The sequence below is a fragment of the Nicotiana tabacum genome, chromosome 22 (assembly GCF_000715075.1).
Source record: "Nicotiana tabacum cultivar K326 chromosome 22, ASM71507v2, whole genome shotgun sequence".
NCBI classification, from domain to species: Eukaryota; Viridiplantae; Streptophyta; class Magnoliopsida; order Solanales; family Solanaceae; genus Nicotiana; species Nicotiana tabacum.
Window position 1 is genome coordinate 6,698,418 of NC_134101.1, and position 16,967 is coordinate 6,715,384.

Genomic DNA, 16,967 nt, shown 5'->3' on the forward strand with positions numbered 1-16,967 from the left:
CCCATTTTCAATTTTGGGACTTTGAGAGAATTTGGGGTAACGATTCTTAACTCGTTTATGGTTATATTCCACTAATCTATAGTTGATTTCATCATCTAATTAAGGAGTTTGGTTGAGAAATCTAGGGAAAATGGGAGAAGTTCTTTAACTAAGGTTTTGAGTTTTGATTGGAATTTTGATATCGGATTTGGATAATCTTGGTACGAGTGAACTCGTGAGTGAATGAGTGTTCATATTTTGTGACTTTTACCCGATTCTGAGTCGTGGGCCAGGGGAGGCTTTTTAGGATGATTTTCGAATTTCTTGTTAAAGTCTTGATTTCATTAATTAGATTAGTCTATTATAGTTGTATTTATGATATGTAATTGTGTTTGGCTAGATTTGGGCCATTCAGAGTCGGATAATCGAGGAAAAGGCATTCTTACGGATTAATTAAGCTTGGTTCGAGGTAAGTAACTTGCCTAACCTTGTGTGAGAGAAATTCCCTTAGGATTTGGTATTGTTGTGATATGTGAGCGTTGTGTACGTGAGGTGACGAGTACGTACACGGGCTAATTGTTATAAAACCCGATTTTTTACTTAGTAGTAACATGTTTTCATCTTAATTGAGTTATACCAGCATGTGTAGTTATCCTGTTTAGTCTAATATCACATATCTACGTGCCTTAACTGTTTATTTGAACTTTGTGCAGCATGTCTAGTTGATTTTCCTGCTTTTCCTTGATCTTTATCAGTCTTAACTATAGAATTCTTGCTGTTAACTGTTCTACTTATCGGTTTGAGCTGTGTATTTACTTTTAAGACTATGAGGCGGTACCTCGGGAGTTCTCCTGCATATTTACTTTTGAGACTATGAGGCGGTACCTCAGGAGTTCTCCCTGCATATTTACTTTTGAGACTACGAGGCGGTACCTCAAGAGTTCTCCCTGCATACTTACTTTTGAGACTATGAGGCGGTACCTCAGGAGTTCTCCCTGCACATTTACTTTTGAGACTACGAGGCGGTCCCTCGGGAGATCTCTTTGTATATTTACTTTGGGACTACGAGACTGTATCTCGAGAGATCCCCTGCTGCTTAACCCTGTGTTTTGTACTGCTACTTTGCTATGTTTTCCTTTTTGTTAAATTCCAGTCTCTTATTATATTACTTCATTCTCTTGCTTTATTTACTATATACTAGTGGTCCCTGACCTGACCTCGTCACTACTCTACGGAGGTTAGGTTTGGCACTTACTGGGTTCCATTGTGGTGTACTCATGCTACTCTTCTGCACATGTTTGGTGTGCAAATCCAGGTGCTTCTTATCAGCCCCGCTATTAGCTGAGAGTGTTTTGCTGCTGTACGGAGACTTCAAGATACATCTTCCGCGTCCGCAAACCTCGGAGTCCCCCTCTATTCTCCCCTATGTCAATTACCTTCTGTACTTCTTTTATTATACTTTGGTGTATAGAGATACTAGTTTCCTTCTGTAGCTTGTGACTTATGATGTTCCGGGGTTTGGGAATATTGTGTATTTCTAGAGTGTTGGTTATTGTATATGTCGAGTGGCATTGTTACCTGTTATTTGGTTATCTGTTGCAGTTAGTTGTTAAGTTTTACTTTCATTTTTGTTATTTCCGCAATTTGATAGTCTTACCTAGTCGTAGAGACTAGGTGTCGTCACGACGTTTTACGGAGAAAATTTTGGGCCGTGACACATGACATCTTTACTAGTTTGCAATTGGGGTGGCAGGATCAAATATTTAACCTAGTTTAAGAAAATTTCATCATAAATGTATGATAATTTTATCAACATAGCGGGTGCCATACCACCCCCATCCTAAAGGGTGGATCCGCCCCTGATTTGGCATAGTATTTCGGTAATTTAAAATTAAATAAAAAATATCGTTATTTAGGTATCATCTTAATTTTTATGTTTAATTATTAAATTCGATTAACTTTGAAAGTGTACATCAACGAAAAATTATTATCAGATGCGACTAAAATGAAAACTATCATGTGTTATTAAGAAAATTCTTCAGAATACCTTAATAGATCATATGTTTGTCATTTGTTTTTTAATTTTTACTAAACATACATTTATTTATCAAAAATTTAACAAATTAAGATTGAAATAATATTCATGTAACAATAAAACCCGACAAAATCGAACAAATCCAAACCGATATAGTTGGTTTGGTTTAGTTTTGGTAAAAATCGAACCAACCCGGTCCATGTACACCCCTAACTTTAGTAGTCCAATATATTAAAGTCCCTCACTTTTGGGCGGAAGTTATTTTTCTTTCAATTATTTAAACTTCTAACTCCATATCATTACTTAAGTCAACATCTAGACATTATTATCAATCTTTAACACTCAAAAATTTTCATGAAAAAACTATCCAATTTGATGACGTTATTATCAAATCTTTTAAGGGGAATCTTAGTATCGTTAGTTGATTGGCAACCTAAACTTTTACTTTGTTGATGGAGGTTTGATTCTGGATCGTATTACTCCCTCCCTCATTTCCCTTCCCCTACTGATTAATAAACAAAATTTTAAAACAAAAAAGTTTATCAATGTGTAATAAATAGTGAGTACTTTTTAAAGAGATATATATTTTCACACTCCAACCAACAAAAATATTTTCTTTTAAACTACAACAAGTAAAAGATAATAATAAAAACAAATCCAAGTTATTAGGATTCTCTTTATTCAATTAGGAACTTAAAGGAACTCATGTTATACTTTTAACATCATAATATAATAATACAGCAAATACATAGACCAACCTTTTGTTCTATCAAGACTTATTACAGCAGAAATTCTAAATCCATTATTAAGACAGGGCGGAGCAAGAGCTGTTAAGGGGTTAGACCGAACCGTGTAGCTTTAGTACAAATCATATTTTTGTCTTAAGAAATCCATTGAATAGGTACAAAAGAAGACTTTAGAACCCAGTAGGCAGTAACATAAAAATGCTAAAATCCCTATTCTAGTAACTTCAAATCCCGGCTCCGCCTCCGACTAAGTATAATAACTTAACATTTGTACAATTCCATGACCCAACAATAATATGCACGACATGCAATTTTGAGAGCAGAAAATCCAGCTTCTTTTGCTAAAGCTTCAAATTCTTGCTTTGTTCTTTCTTTCCCTCCATTAAACACAGTAATCATTAACATATCAGTACCAAATGAATGCTTAGAGAGAAGATTAGTCTCTGGATATTCTAGCTGTATTTGTTCTATTACCACAACCTTACCATTTTCTGGTAAAGCTCCCCAACAATTCTTCAAAATTTTCAGGCAATGGTCATCATCCCAATCATGAAGTATCGCCTGCAACATATACATTGACAGTATAAAAAAAAATTCCATTATCAATATAATTTTGTAATTTGCTTCTATTTATTTTCTTGGTTATTAGATTATGTTTGTCACAAAAAGACTTAACCTGATGATGCAAAAAATATTTACATAGGTCACTTATAAGAAAATTACAAGTAAATTTTTATGATATGTATTAAATAGTAACTTGGTAAAAATGACAGCTAAGTTATTATCGAAGATTAAACTACACAACTAATATAAAAGAATCTTTACAATACCGGTGTATATAAGTTAAATCTCCATATGAATATGACAAAGAATACTGACCTTGAGAATGATTACCTCCCCTTTAGGAACGCTCTTAAACATATCTCCTCCAACATGCTCTATGCCTAATACAACAAGCAAGAGTTGAAGCTTAATTTGATCTTTCAATATCAATCAAATACAGCTTTAATATTTAAATATAAACGGGTTGTTTGGGACTAACAAGTAGATAATTAGTTCAAAAATATGATCCCTATTCAATTAATATGATTAGTAAGTGTAACGATCCGGCCGGCATTTTGATTATTATAACCCTGTTCTCCTATTTACTGCTCATTTTATACTTTACAGTTATTTTATGACTTACCGGGTTAGTTAGTTCGGGTCCGGAAGGAATTTAGAGTGAAATAAGACACTTAGTCTCATAATTAAAAATTTAATTTAAAAAAGTTGATCGGATGTGAACTTATGTGTAAACAACCTCATATTTGAATTTTGATAATTTCAATAGATTCGTATGGTGATTTTGGACTTAGGAGCGTGTCCGAAAAATTATTTGGAGGTCGGTAGAGGAATTAGGTATGAAATGGCGAAAGTTAAATTTTTGAAAAGTTTGACTAGGGGTTGACTTTTTGATATCGGGGTTGGAATCTGATTCTGGAAATTTGATTAGATCCGTTATGTCATTTATGACTTGTGTGCAAAATATGAGGTCAATCGGACGTAATTTGATAGGTTTCGGCGTCATTTGTAGAATTTAGAAATTTCAAAGTTCATTAGGCTTGAATCCGTGTGCAATTTGTGATTTTAGCATTGTTGGATGTAATTTGAGGTTTCAACTAAGTTCGTATGAGGTTTTAGGACTTGTTGGTGTATTTAGTTGAGGTTCCGGGGGCCTCGGGTGAGTTTCGGATGCTTAACGGATCGAAATTTGGACTTGGTAAACTGCTAAAGAATGCTGGTTTTCTGTCAGTAGTTTCCTTCTATACGATCGCGTGAGAAGGTCCGCGATCGCATAGGCTTGTTGAGGCAGTGTTGATTTTGTTCTTCGCGATTCGTGTGAGGTCAACCGCGATCGCGTATGTTGGACCAGTCTGTGCTATGCGAACGGGTGGGAGATGCCGCGTTCGCATAGGGGAACTTGAGAGGAAGCTGGGCCACGCGTTTGCTCTAAGCGTAGAGCTGGGAACCTATGCATCGTGATCGCGTGAAGACAACCGCTATCGCGTAGGGGCTTTTCTGGGCAGTAAAAAATTGTGCTTTGCGATCGCGTGTGTTTGTCCGCGATCGCGTAGAGCAAATGACTGGGCAGAGAGTTTAAGTTCTGAAAATAGGACTTCGTCCCATTTTTTATTTTTACCGATTTGGAGCTCGGATTGAAGCAATATTTGGGAGATTTTCAGAGAAAATAACGGTGTAAGTGTTCTTAACTCAATATTGGTTAAATTACTCGAATCTATGGTTGTTTTTATCATTTAATGGGTGAATTAAGTTGGAAATTTAGAAAACCCTCTTGGTTTAAATTGAAGATTTGAGGGTCGAGTTGAGGTCGGGTTTTTATAAAATTGATATGGTTAGACTCGTGGTTGAATTGGCTTTCGGATTTTGTAACTTTTGTCAAGTTCCGAGACGTGGACCCCACGAGCGATTTTTTAGCTAAATTTCGGATTTTTATGGAAAATTAGCATTTTCTTATGGAATTAATTCCAATAAATTTTATTGACTAAATCGAATTATTTGTGGCTATATTCGAGGCATTTGAAGGCCAATTAACGAGGCAAAGGCTTAGCAGAATAAGAATTTCACAGTTTGAGGTAAGTAACAGTTTTAAATTTGGTCCTGAGGGTATGAAACCCCGGAATATGTGTTATGTGATTGGTTTTGAGGTGACGCACATGCTAGGTAACGGGCGTGTGGGTGTGCACCGTAGAAATTATAACTTGGTCAAATTCCATGGGACTGTTTTGTTGAATTATCTGTTAATATCCGTACATTCTCTACGTGTTAGGGAAAATCGAGCTAAGACTCGTATTAAAAATCATGCTTAGATATATGTTGTTATTATTGGTACCCATTGGGGTCATTTCTATGGTTGAATTATATGTTCAAATTGTAATTTCACACTCAGTTATGTTTATTCATATCATAACATATCTCAGTCTCAATTTCGGGCTAATTATCATGATTTCTGAGAGCCCGAGAGACTGGAGAGGTTGATGACTGAGTAAGGCCGGGGGCCTAATTGTGATGATATTTATGGATCGGGATGCATGCCGCAACATGTTTTTATTGATTTATGCCATGATTGGCTTGATATAGCGCTTGGGCTGAAGGAGCCCCTTCGGAGTCTGTACACACCCCCAGTGAGCGCAGGTACGTACTGAGTGCGAGTGTCGAGTGCCGAGTGATGAGTGACTGTGAGGAAAGAGTGACTGTGAGGTTGGAGTGAATGGGAGGACTGAGTGACTGTTACTCTGAGAGGATGCATTGATTTCATTATTTGCTGCATTTCAGCTGTCATATATCACTATTTTAAAAATTTCGGAAAAATATTATTTTCTATTTCGGTCAAACTTGATATGAAATTTTAGTGAAATCTTAAATGTCGAACTTGAGTGCATGCCTACTCTTTTATATTGGAAAGTAATATATTTGGACTTAGTTGAGAAACTCATCACTACTTTCAGTTCTTTATTTATTATTGTTACTTACTGAGTTGGTTATACTCATACTACACCCTGCACCTCGTGTGCAGATCCAGGTAATCCCGGATACGGTAGGTGTTGATTTTTTTGCACAGTTAATTTTTCGGAGATTCAGAGGTAGCTGTCATATTTCGCAGACCTTGTCTCTCCTTCCCTATCCTTTTATTTATTGTATTTGGTCTCATATTATTATAGACTATATTTTCCAGACTTGTAATGTATAGATGCTTATGTACTAAGTGACACCAAATTTTGGGAGTGGTTATATCGGTATTTGTGAGACTTGTGGATTGTGTTTAAATATTATATTTTCAAATTTAAAAGAAATTGTAGTTTATTGAGGTTATCGGCTTGCCTAGTATCGAGATGGGCGCCATCACGAAAGGTTAGGATTTTGGGTCGTGACAGTAAGTAATTGGGAAAATAACACTGTATAGTCACTCTCAAAATAATAGCCGAAAAATATATATTTTTTGTATATATATACATTCTGTATGTTATATACAAAAATTATACAATTTTTATACACTTTTTCTGCTATCAAATATAAATAGAGTCTGGTGCGAGCTAAAAGTGAAAAAAGCCCTGAGTAATTAAGGGAAATAAATTACCTGCATGGTTAATGACATGGGGTAGGTCAAAATTAATACCCTTGATATTAGGATACTTGGAAATTATAGAAGCTAATGATACCCCAAGTCCACCTCCCACATCTATGACCTCTTTTACTCCTTGGAAGCCAGTGTAAGACTCAAGAATTCTCTTCATTTCAATGGAAGAGATGTTTTGCATAGCTTTATTGAACACCATATTGAATCTACTATCTTTTCCATGGTATCCAAATTTATGCATTCCGTGAGCCTTGTTGAATGGTATTTTACCCTCTAGAATTGCATCTTTCAAATGAATCCTTAACAAGAAGTCAAAATATATCCAATCAACATAGATCTCGAATCACAAATAAAACAAGGATTTAACTTAAATAGACTAACAATATACAAAAACTTTACACAATCAATTTATTTTGTCTTCTTGTAGCAAGTATGTGAATTGATGGTACAAAATTCTTATACGTTAGTGTATAAAAGTTATACTCAATGAACTAAATATGAGAAAATATTAAATTGTACTAGGAATTAACAGCTACTCGATCAGTAGCCAAAAGTAAAAAGGAAGCAAAAGATGATCCGTCTTTATCGGATATTAAACTCTTGCTCAAAGGTGTCAAATTGTATGATGTGTGAATTTTTCCATCATCATCCTTGGAAATGTTGGAAGTGAGAAAAGATTGGCTAGCAAGAAAGCTTAGAATCCTTTCAAGAACAAGTGGGGCTTTAGGGTTTTTTGTGGGAAGTTGAGATGCAATATCATAGGAGGATAATTGACTATTTGCTTTTGCTATGATCTCAAACAAGCCAAGTTCTATGACAGCTTTCAAAACCATGTTAAGGAATAAACCAGTAGGAAGATGCATTGCCTTCATCATTGAATTTTCCCCTTCATTGGATATAACAATTTTATCCATGGATGAAGCCATGTTTACTTATATTAATAACAATGAGCTAATAACTCAAAGGCGTTCGGTCTGTTTTTTAGCAAAAATGGGGGTAGTATATGAATTTTACTAACACATGTTCTTCATCCAATATATATATAGGGAGTGAAAGTAAACTTTTCCAGTTTCACCAGTTCCCTTCCTAACCTTTTCTGTTTCATCAATTCCATTCCCTTAATGAACTATCTGCCTAATCTTTTTACTAATAAGCCTAATATTAATGAAGGTATATAGGGAGGGGTCTGATTAGGTAGAAGTAACTTTATCTTGTTTTTTATAGGCTGCTAACATGGAGTAATGTAAAAGTAGCACGAACGATTCTCGTTTTTTATTGAGTTTTAATTTGACACAACGCACTAAACTCATCTTGAATCGCTAAGATTAGATGATAGTATTAGCTTTTAAAGATGAGATATTTCTTGTATTTTTGGTTGGATAGGTTTTTGCTTGCATATCTAGTACAATCAAACCTCTATAAAACAGCCTCATTTGTTTCAGATTTTTTTGGCTATTATAGTGAAGTGCTATTATAAAGAACATATATTATAATATAACATAAAAATTGATTCCATAAAAAACTTGACTTTTATAATGAATGATTGTATTCGAAAAGAAACATCGATGACAAAGAGAATATACATATTGTATAGAAGAGGAATGTTATGCATTTACTCATTCATTCAATGCAAAGATTATATTACTAATTTTTGCTTAATATTTTATTGGTATAGCTTATCTTAAGACGGGGTCATTGTTGGCCTGTTTCCCCTAACCCTACAATTTTTCTTGCCGAACCCTCAGGTCTACACGTTTTACCTTCCCTTCCATAATTTACCGTCAACTTCCCTCCAATTTTGCTATAACCTAATTAAAATAGAAAAGGGCCAAAATTGCCCCTAACCTACTCTTGTGGGTTTAAAAATACCATTCGTCCACCTATTTTGTAAAACCTGTCCTTACCATTAAAAATCTGGCTCATTCATGCCCTTATTTCTCACGGACCTTTACTGAATAATTGTCTTTTTGTTATATATGACGTGGCAATTGATTATTGGTCAAAATTAACAATCACACTCTAACCCAGATCTGATATGTAAATAAGCCACCACAATCCATCTTAGTCGTTCCAACCCGTTAAACCCTCTTTAGCCCCTCAAACACCTAATTTCATACCCGACTTATGATCCAATCGTTATTTTGGTTTTATTTGTCAAACATTTATATTTTTTTTATTAATTTATTATTTAGTACCCTATCCCTTTTTTTGTTCATCTTTCCCAACTTAATCACCGCCAACAGTTTCCCAAAATCTTAAACCAAAAAATCTTTAAAAATATCATTTTGGTAGAAACATAACTTATTAAACCATAAAATCTTAAAATGAACCATTAATTTAATTTCAAAGAATACCAGATTTCACTCAAAAAAATATTAATTTAAAAATTAAATTAAGGCCGAAAAATCCGAGTGTGAGAGGAAGATTCGTGGGTGTTGAAGGGTGAAAATCTTAAAGTTGAAGCCGATGGTGGTCCTCAGTCACCAATGTCGAGTTATTGTACTTTGGCCATGAAGGAGGATGATTAGAGAAAATATAGAGAGGGAGGGTAGGGATCAAAGAGGAGAAGTTGAGAGGTGCATTTAGGGCATTTTAAAATGCGGGTCATGGGTCCAGTATGGATATTTTGGGTCATGGAGTGGGCTAATAGGATGTGGGATGAGGTTTTATTTAAGCCATTAGCAAATTGACACATAATAAGTAATAAAATATTATCTTAATCAAAATAGGGCCGTTAGTTTTTAGGGTATGAGTGGGCCAGAAAGTTGACGTTAGGGGTAATTTGTAACGACCCAACTTGTCGTTTTAAGAATTAACGCCCCGTTCAGTGACTTAAGGTCTTGAGAAACTTCATATTATGTATTATGACGTGTGTGGTCGAGTTTGGTTTCTGGAAGATTCGGAATTCAATTTTTTTTAAAAAATAATTCTCATTTTGAAGCTTAAAATAAAAAGAGTTGAACGGAGTTTGACTTTTGAGCAAACGACTCCGTAATGAAATTTTGATGTTGTTAATAGCTTTGTATGGTGATTTTAGACTTAAGCATGTGTCCGGATTTGGATTTGGAAGTCCGTAGGACAATTCGACGCATATTGGCGAAAGCTAAAAATATTAAGCGGAAAAGGTGTCTTACTTGCACAACACCTACCTTTGAATGGGTATAACTCTCATAATGTGAAGATAGATTCCATGAATTTTTGTCACTAAAGAATAGCCCTTCGAGTCTGGTTTCAAACGCATCAAACCATTTGTCATTTGGATATTTTTAGAAGAAGTTATAATCAAATTATTAAAATAAGGCAGGCAGAACAAGAAAAGTTTTGCTAAGGGTTTAAGGCATTAAATCGCACCTCAGATCTCCACTTTTCGCTTGCGTGCCCCAGATGGCTATGGATGAGGGTAACATCATGTAATCATGGTTTCATACTTATATGAAAGTTTGGAAGTGAATTGGGGTCTACATCATAGCAAGGTATCGAAGGAGGGTAAGTTGGAAAACAAGAAATATGGAAAGGATGCAACTGGGGAGCTCGTGTGAACTCGTGCGCCGCGCGGCTTTGAACGAGCCATGACCCCCAGCCATTTCAACAAAACAGCGAAGTATTGCCCCAGCACGTGAACTTGAACGAGAGGTCGTGTATGTCCGCGCGATGCACGAGGATGGACAAGCTAGGCCTGAAGCCTTTATAAAGAGCATTTCGGTAACTCACTTCTCCCACTCCTCTTGGCCGATTCTTGGAGCTCCTCTCCACTCTCTCAAGACCCCAACTCCCCTTTTCTTCAAGGTAAGCAATCCCCATTTTTTTGGTGTGAAATTTCATCATTTCTATACTAGTATTGATGAAATCTACACATAAAATACTTAGATCTTCAAGAAATATTTTCAAGAACTCAAAGGAGGGTTGTGCAAGATTTCTTCCAAAAAAGGTAATCCTATACCCTTAGACTTACATGTATGGATTTAGTATGAGTATTTGAGCAAGAAATAAGTATTAACACTTATTGTATGGTGCTTGAAAGCCATAAATAATTAAACTAGATTATTGGGTATTGTAGAGATTTTGTAATAAATTAATTAGCAATAACTGGGTAGATATGAGTTCATTGATGATTTTAATCATGCTAAAGAAGGTTGTTTGTAGACAAAGGATGATTTAGTATCTCTTGTTGGTAGGAAGGAGGGATTTTTTTGATGAAGAAACATTATTACTAGAAGTAGTAAAATGCTATGTACTCTAGGTGCTTGATAAAATGCCTAAATGACCAAAATAAATCTTGAAATTTGTTTATTAATATTGATGCGATTGTGTTGCATTGTTGTAGATTGAAATTTTCTTAGTGTGGTGGACCATCATAGTATTATTAAGGAGCGAATTTTAGACTTGAGCCGTCCGAAGGTGGCTTCACTCGCGAAGATCATTTAAAGTATTGACTTAGTTTCGTCGAGGTAAGTATCTTGCCTAACCTTGAGTGGGGGAATTACTCCTTAGGCATCGAGTCATGTGTCATTTGTGAAATGTGAAAAGCCGTGTACGCGATGTGATGAGTACGTACTCGGGCTTATATGTGAAAAATTGATTGGGTTAAAGTCTTAAGGCATATTGTGTAGTAAATTAGATAATTTTTGGCATTTAATAAATTATCTATTTGCCATGCCTCAATTTGCGTTTGTTGAATTTGTTTTTATATGATAATTTGATGTGGTTATTGCTTGTATATTTATGTGAATTCTGTGAGTTTGGTAATTTGATATTTTCTGGAAATAATTATATTATGGATTTTCCATCTGCAAATAATTAATGAAATAAATTTAAATCGAGGCGTTATATAATTATCAATAATTTGGATTAATAAAGGCGTTGCCCTATACTGAGTATTTTTTATCTCTGTTGTTGTTTTGAGGTTTTATAAACATTGTGTGGAGCCTTGGTCTATTTGTTGTGAAATTAATTGATTTTGTTATATCTTTGGAATAGGTTGTGGCCATTAGGCAAATTGTGATATGAATTGATTTTGTTATGTCGCCGTGATAATATTCCGTGTAAATTGTTGGGTTATTTGAGTTATTATTTTGAGAATATAATGGTGGCATTTCATTGTTGATATTATGCGGGTATAAGGGTGGCATTTCACTGTTGTTATGTGTGTTGGAATATTATCTGGGCGAAGCGATAAGGGTGGCTATAGGAGAGATAAGGGTGGCTATAGGAGCGATAAGAATGGCTATTGATATTGTCAGCGCGGAAGGATAAGGAAGGCTATTATAGGAGTGATAAGGGTGGCTATAGAAGAGATAATAGTGGCTATTGTCAGGGATGATATGTGATTGGCTATTGTCAGGGATGATATGTGATGATGTGGGGTTATTGCGTTGGTAATTTTCATGTGATGATGTGATTTTCCTTGTGTTTATTTTTATACCTTGTGCAATTTGTCTTGTTGTTGGTAAATTGATAATAGTCTGATCTATGTTGAAATTGGGAGCCTGTGGTTATTGCCAGGCGGATTATGAAGTGAAATGTGGGCATGAGGTACCGTGAGTAAATAATGATGATATTGGCATGTGAATTGTCCGTACAGTTGTGATATGAAATATGGGTACGAAGTGTCATTAGTAAATAGTGATGATATTGGCACATGAATTGTCCATGCAGTTGTGATATGAAATGTGGGCACGAGGTGCCGTGGTTAAATGATGATGATATTTGGCACGTGAATTGTCCGTGCGGTTGTGATAGAGAAATTGGCACGAGGTACCGTGAAAATCTGAAAGTGGGCTGAGACCTGTATTTTATGATTTTGAAATGCTGTGTCACAGGGTGACTTTTATTCGAAAGAGATTTATTTGAAAGAATTTTATTTGAGGGAATTATATTTGAAAGAGATTAGAAAGAGATTTATTTGAAAGTATTATATCCTGAAGATTTCTATTTGAAAAATATATAAGCGAAAGATTTATATTGGAAGGACTTGATGTCACGACCAAAAATCCCACCATAGGCGTCGTGATGGCACTTTGTCTCTAAGTCTAGGTAGGTTGATTATAATAACAATTCGAGCCATTTGTTTTTATATATAAGCCAACAGTGGAAATAATTGCGAATATAACAACCTCCCAAGACTGGTAATACTGAGTCACGAACTCTAACTGAATACATGAAATGATCTCAAGGATCGAATACTCAATACTGTTTGATTAATAATTAACAGTACAATAAAATAAAAAGACTTCAAGGGACAGCGACGACCAAGCAGCTCTACCATGAATCCTTGAGATCACACTTTAACTCTGTCCGAGTCTGATAGCTCCAATACCTGGCTCTACACAATGTAGTATGAGTACACCATGGTCGGTACCCAGTAAGTATCAAGAGTAACCTCAGTAGAGTAGTGACGAGGTACAATTGAGACACTCACTAGTCTAATAACCTGTGCAATATAGTATACAAAAATAATAGAAAACAAATAACAATGATGGCAACAATAATCAACCAGTGATATACACAGCAGGGCGACAAGAACACCATAAATATTGCGCAACAAATAATGAATACAAGTACAATCAATTAATCAAGTCCTTCCAATATAAATCTTTTGCCTATATGTTTTTCAAATAGAAATCTTCAGGATATAATACTTTCAAATAAATCTATTTCAAATAAATCTCTTTCAAATAAATCTCTTTCGAATAAAAGTCACCCTGTGACACAGCATTTCAAAATCATAAAATACGATTCTCAACCCACTTTCATATTTTCATGACACCTCGTGCCAATTTCTCTATTACAACCACACAGACAACTCACGTGTTAAATATCATCATCATTTAACCACGGCACCCCGTGCCCACATTTCATATCACAACTGCACAGACAATTCATGTGCCAATATCATCATTTTTTACTCACGACACTTCGTGCCCAAATTTCATATCACAACTACACGGACAGTTCACGTGCCAATATCATCATTATTTACTCACGGCACCTCGTACCCGCATTTTATTTCATAATCCGCCTGGAAATAATCACAGGCTCTCAATTGCAACATAGATCAGACTATTATCAATTTACCAACAACAAGACAAATTACACAAGGTATAAAAATAAACACAAGGAAAATCACAATATGACATGAAAATTACCAAAGCGATAACCCCATATCATCACATATCGCCCCTGACAATAGCCACCCTTATCTCTCATATAGCCACCCTTATCTCTCCTATAATAGCCTCCCTTATCCCTCCATCCTGAAAATATAAATAGCCACCTTTATCGCTCATATAATAGCCTCCCTTATCGCTCCGTTTAATAGCCTCCCTTATCGCTCCGCCCAGACAATATCCCAACACACATAACAATAGTGAAATGCCACCCTTATGCCCGCATAATGTCAATAATAGGATGCAACCCTTATATGTCACATAACAGTAACCCAAATCACACAACAATTCATACAGAGTATTTTCACAACGGCATATCATCATCAACTCGTATTTACAAATTTTTCGTAGGCCACAGCCATTCCAAAGGTACAATAAAGTCAATTAATTTCACAACAGATAGTCCATGGCTCAACACAATGTATATAAAATCTCAAAAATAACCAGAAGGATGGGAAAATAACTCATCATAGGACAACGCCTTCTTTAATCCAAATTTTAGATAAATATATAAACACCTCAATTTAAACTTATTTAATTAATTATAATGTGCACAACATCTTAACAAAATATTCGGGAGTTAACAACTCAACCGAACAATATTTCACAATTTGGCACTTTGCCTCAATATGATTCACGACCTTTATAATTCAATACCAAGTTTTTCAACAACATGAACTGAAAAGTAATTCATCAAGGAACAACACCTCTTTTAAATCACAACATCATAAAATAATAAATTTATTCATCTTATTAACTAAATTTACTATTTAAATTATCTGTAGATAAAATCAATAATGAAAATACTTTCCATAAAAATGGCAACTCAAACAAACACAGAGTTCACATAAAAGTCAAATGGCAATCACACCAAATTATCATATAAAATACAAAGTCAACAAATAAGGAATGAGGCATGACAAATCAAGGATTTACTAAGTTCCAACAATTTTCCAATTTAATACATAAGGGAGTCTATAAATTTCAACCGATATAATTTTCACATATACACTAAGTACGTATTCGTCACCTCGCGTACATGGTTTTCAATTACATAATTTTTACATAAGACTCAATACCTAAGGGGTAATTCTCTCACTCAAGGTTAGGCAAGATACTTACCTTTTTGAAGTTAGGCAGATATTCCAAAATAGCTTTCTCACTTGAATTGACCTCCGGATGACACCAATCTCTCTTGAGCCTTCCTTACATTACTACGAGGTTCCGGAAATCCTAGAAACTTCAATTTATCTAGAAACACAACAAAAGTGAACCATAATTAGGAAGATATTCATGGTTTCTGCTCATTTGAGCATTTTATAAAAACCTACGTGTGCAATTTGGTTACAAGGTTCTTCTACAAGATTTCCTTCATTTCACAACTCAATATTTACCCATTTGAACTCAATAATCTTTCCACAAACCTTATTGGTGCGTGTATGTATAAATAATACTCTTACATCCAAGAATCATACTCTCAATCACCCATCTTTACCCAAAAATGGCATTCTCAAGACCCACCCTTAGGGTTCATGCAATATCCCATTATAACTTCAAATAAAACTCATAAACATGCTACCCATACTCCAGTATGACATATATATGAAGCTCAAGTGAAGGGATTACCTCTTGGTGGAAGAATCTCACTTTTCCTCTTTTTGGTGTTCTTGAAGATTCAACCCATTTCCTATGGATTTGATCCATAATAATGTTAGTGTTATCACTAAATGATGTTATATAATCATCCTTGTGCCAAAACAACTTACCTTGAAGTGTATCCATGGAGAAAGAGCTCCTCCTTCTCTCTAGAAATCAATTCCAAGTTGAAGAACTAATATTTTCTCTCTCTAAACCCCTTGTTTCAGCCCCTTTAAAAAGTCCCTTGAAGCTGCGTAGCCTCCGACGTAGGCTACGCACAAAGGCTATGCAGGGTAGATTTCTATCCCCCTTCAGTTGGAAGCTGCTGGATTTGCATGGTGCGTAGGCTACGCTGCTATGCTGCTTAGGCTACGCAAGGCTCCCGTAGCTGTTCTGCCACCCTTTAGTAAAAATATCATAACTTCTTGTAGGAATCTCCAAATGACAAACGGTTTGAATCATTAGAAACTAGACATAAAAACCCTTTGTTTGATAGGTTATATACCATATAACGCTTCATATCTTGAGAGTTATGCTCATTTGAATTTAGGTCTTGTGCGAACTCACTTGAAACTTTAGCCCATCGTATAATTTCCAACATGACTTAGCCTTGGGGCTCTTCTTAGACCACACATCACTTATAATATGCCTCGTACACTTATTATCATATTCAATTAATATCCATCGTATTAATAATCCTCGTCTGCACACAAAATAATATAATTAGTACACATCAACTTTCTAATTTCGCCAAAATGCGCTGAATTATTCTACGGACTTCCAACTCCAATTCCAGGCATACGTCTAAGTCCGAAATCACCATACGAAGCTATTAGAATAATCAAAACTCTATTCCGATGTCGTTTTCTCAAAAGTCAACTCTCCGGTCAACTCTTTTCTTTTAAGCTTCTTAAATAAGAATTGTTCTTCCAATTTGATCCCGAATAATTCGAAAATCAAACTCGACCATACACGCAAGTCATAATACACATAACAAAGCTACTTTGGACCTTAGGTCGCTAAACGAGACGCTAATTCACAAAACGACAAGTCGGGTCATTACATTCTCCCCCTCTTAAACATACGTTCGTCCTCGAACGTTCCAAGAATTATTCTGAGGACATTAAATTACTGAGTGTATTCTTACACACATACTCGCTGGTGATCCACCGTAAATTTAACATGGTCCGACAACACCATCTCAGTTGCGATTATCTCTTTTATTAACATTTAAAAATTTTAAAACTAATTTCTTACACTCCAAACAT

At 35.3% G+C, this 16,967-nt stretch overlaps 2 protein-coding genes across 2 annotated transcripts; both read right to left on the reverse strand.

The window, feature by feature from the left end:
* Positions 1 to 2,988: 2,988 nt before the first annotated feature.
* LOC142161759 (myricetin 3-O-methyltransferase 3-like) lies at positions 2,989 to 7,908 on the reverse strand. Its single transcript, XM_075244427.1, has 3 exons — positions 6,896 to 7,908; positions 3,640 to 3,704; positions 2,989 to 3,321 (listed from the first exon to the last, which is right to left on the reverse strand). The coding sequence occupies exons 1-3, from the start codon at positions 7,134 to 7,136 to the stop codon at positions 3,022 to 3,024; spliced, it is 606 nt and encodes a 201-aa protein (XP_075100528.1). The 5' UTR covers positions 7,137 to 7,908; the 3' UTR covers positions 2,989 to 3,021.
* LOC142175696 (myricetin 3-O-methyltransferase 3-like) lies at positions 7,414 to 7,821 on the reverse strand. The gene has a single exon (XM_075242674.1). It carries the CDS (start codon positions 7,819 to 7,821, stop codon positions 7,414 to 7,416), a length of 408 nt encoding a protein of 135 aa, XP_075098775.1.
* Positions 7,909 to 16,967: the final 9,059 nt, after the last annotated feature.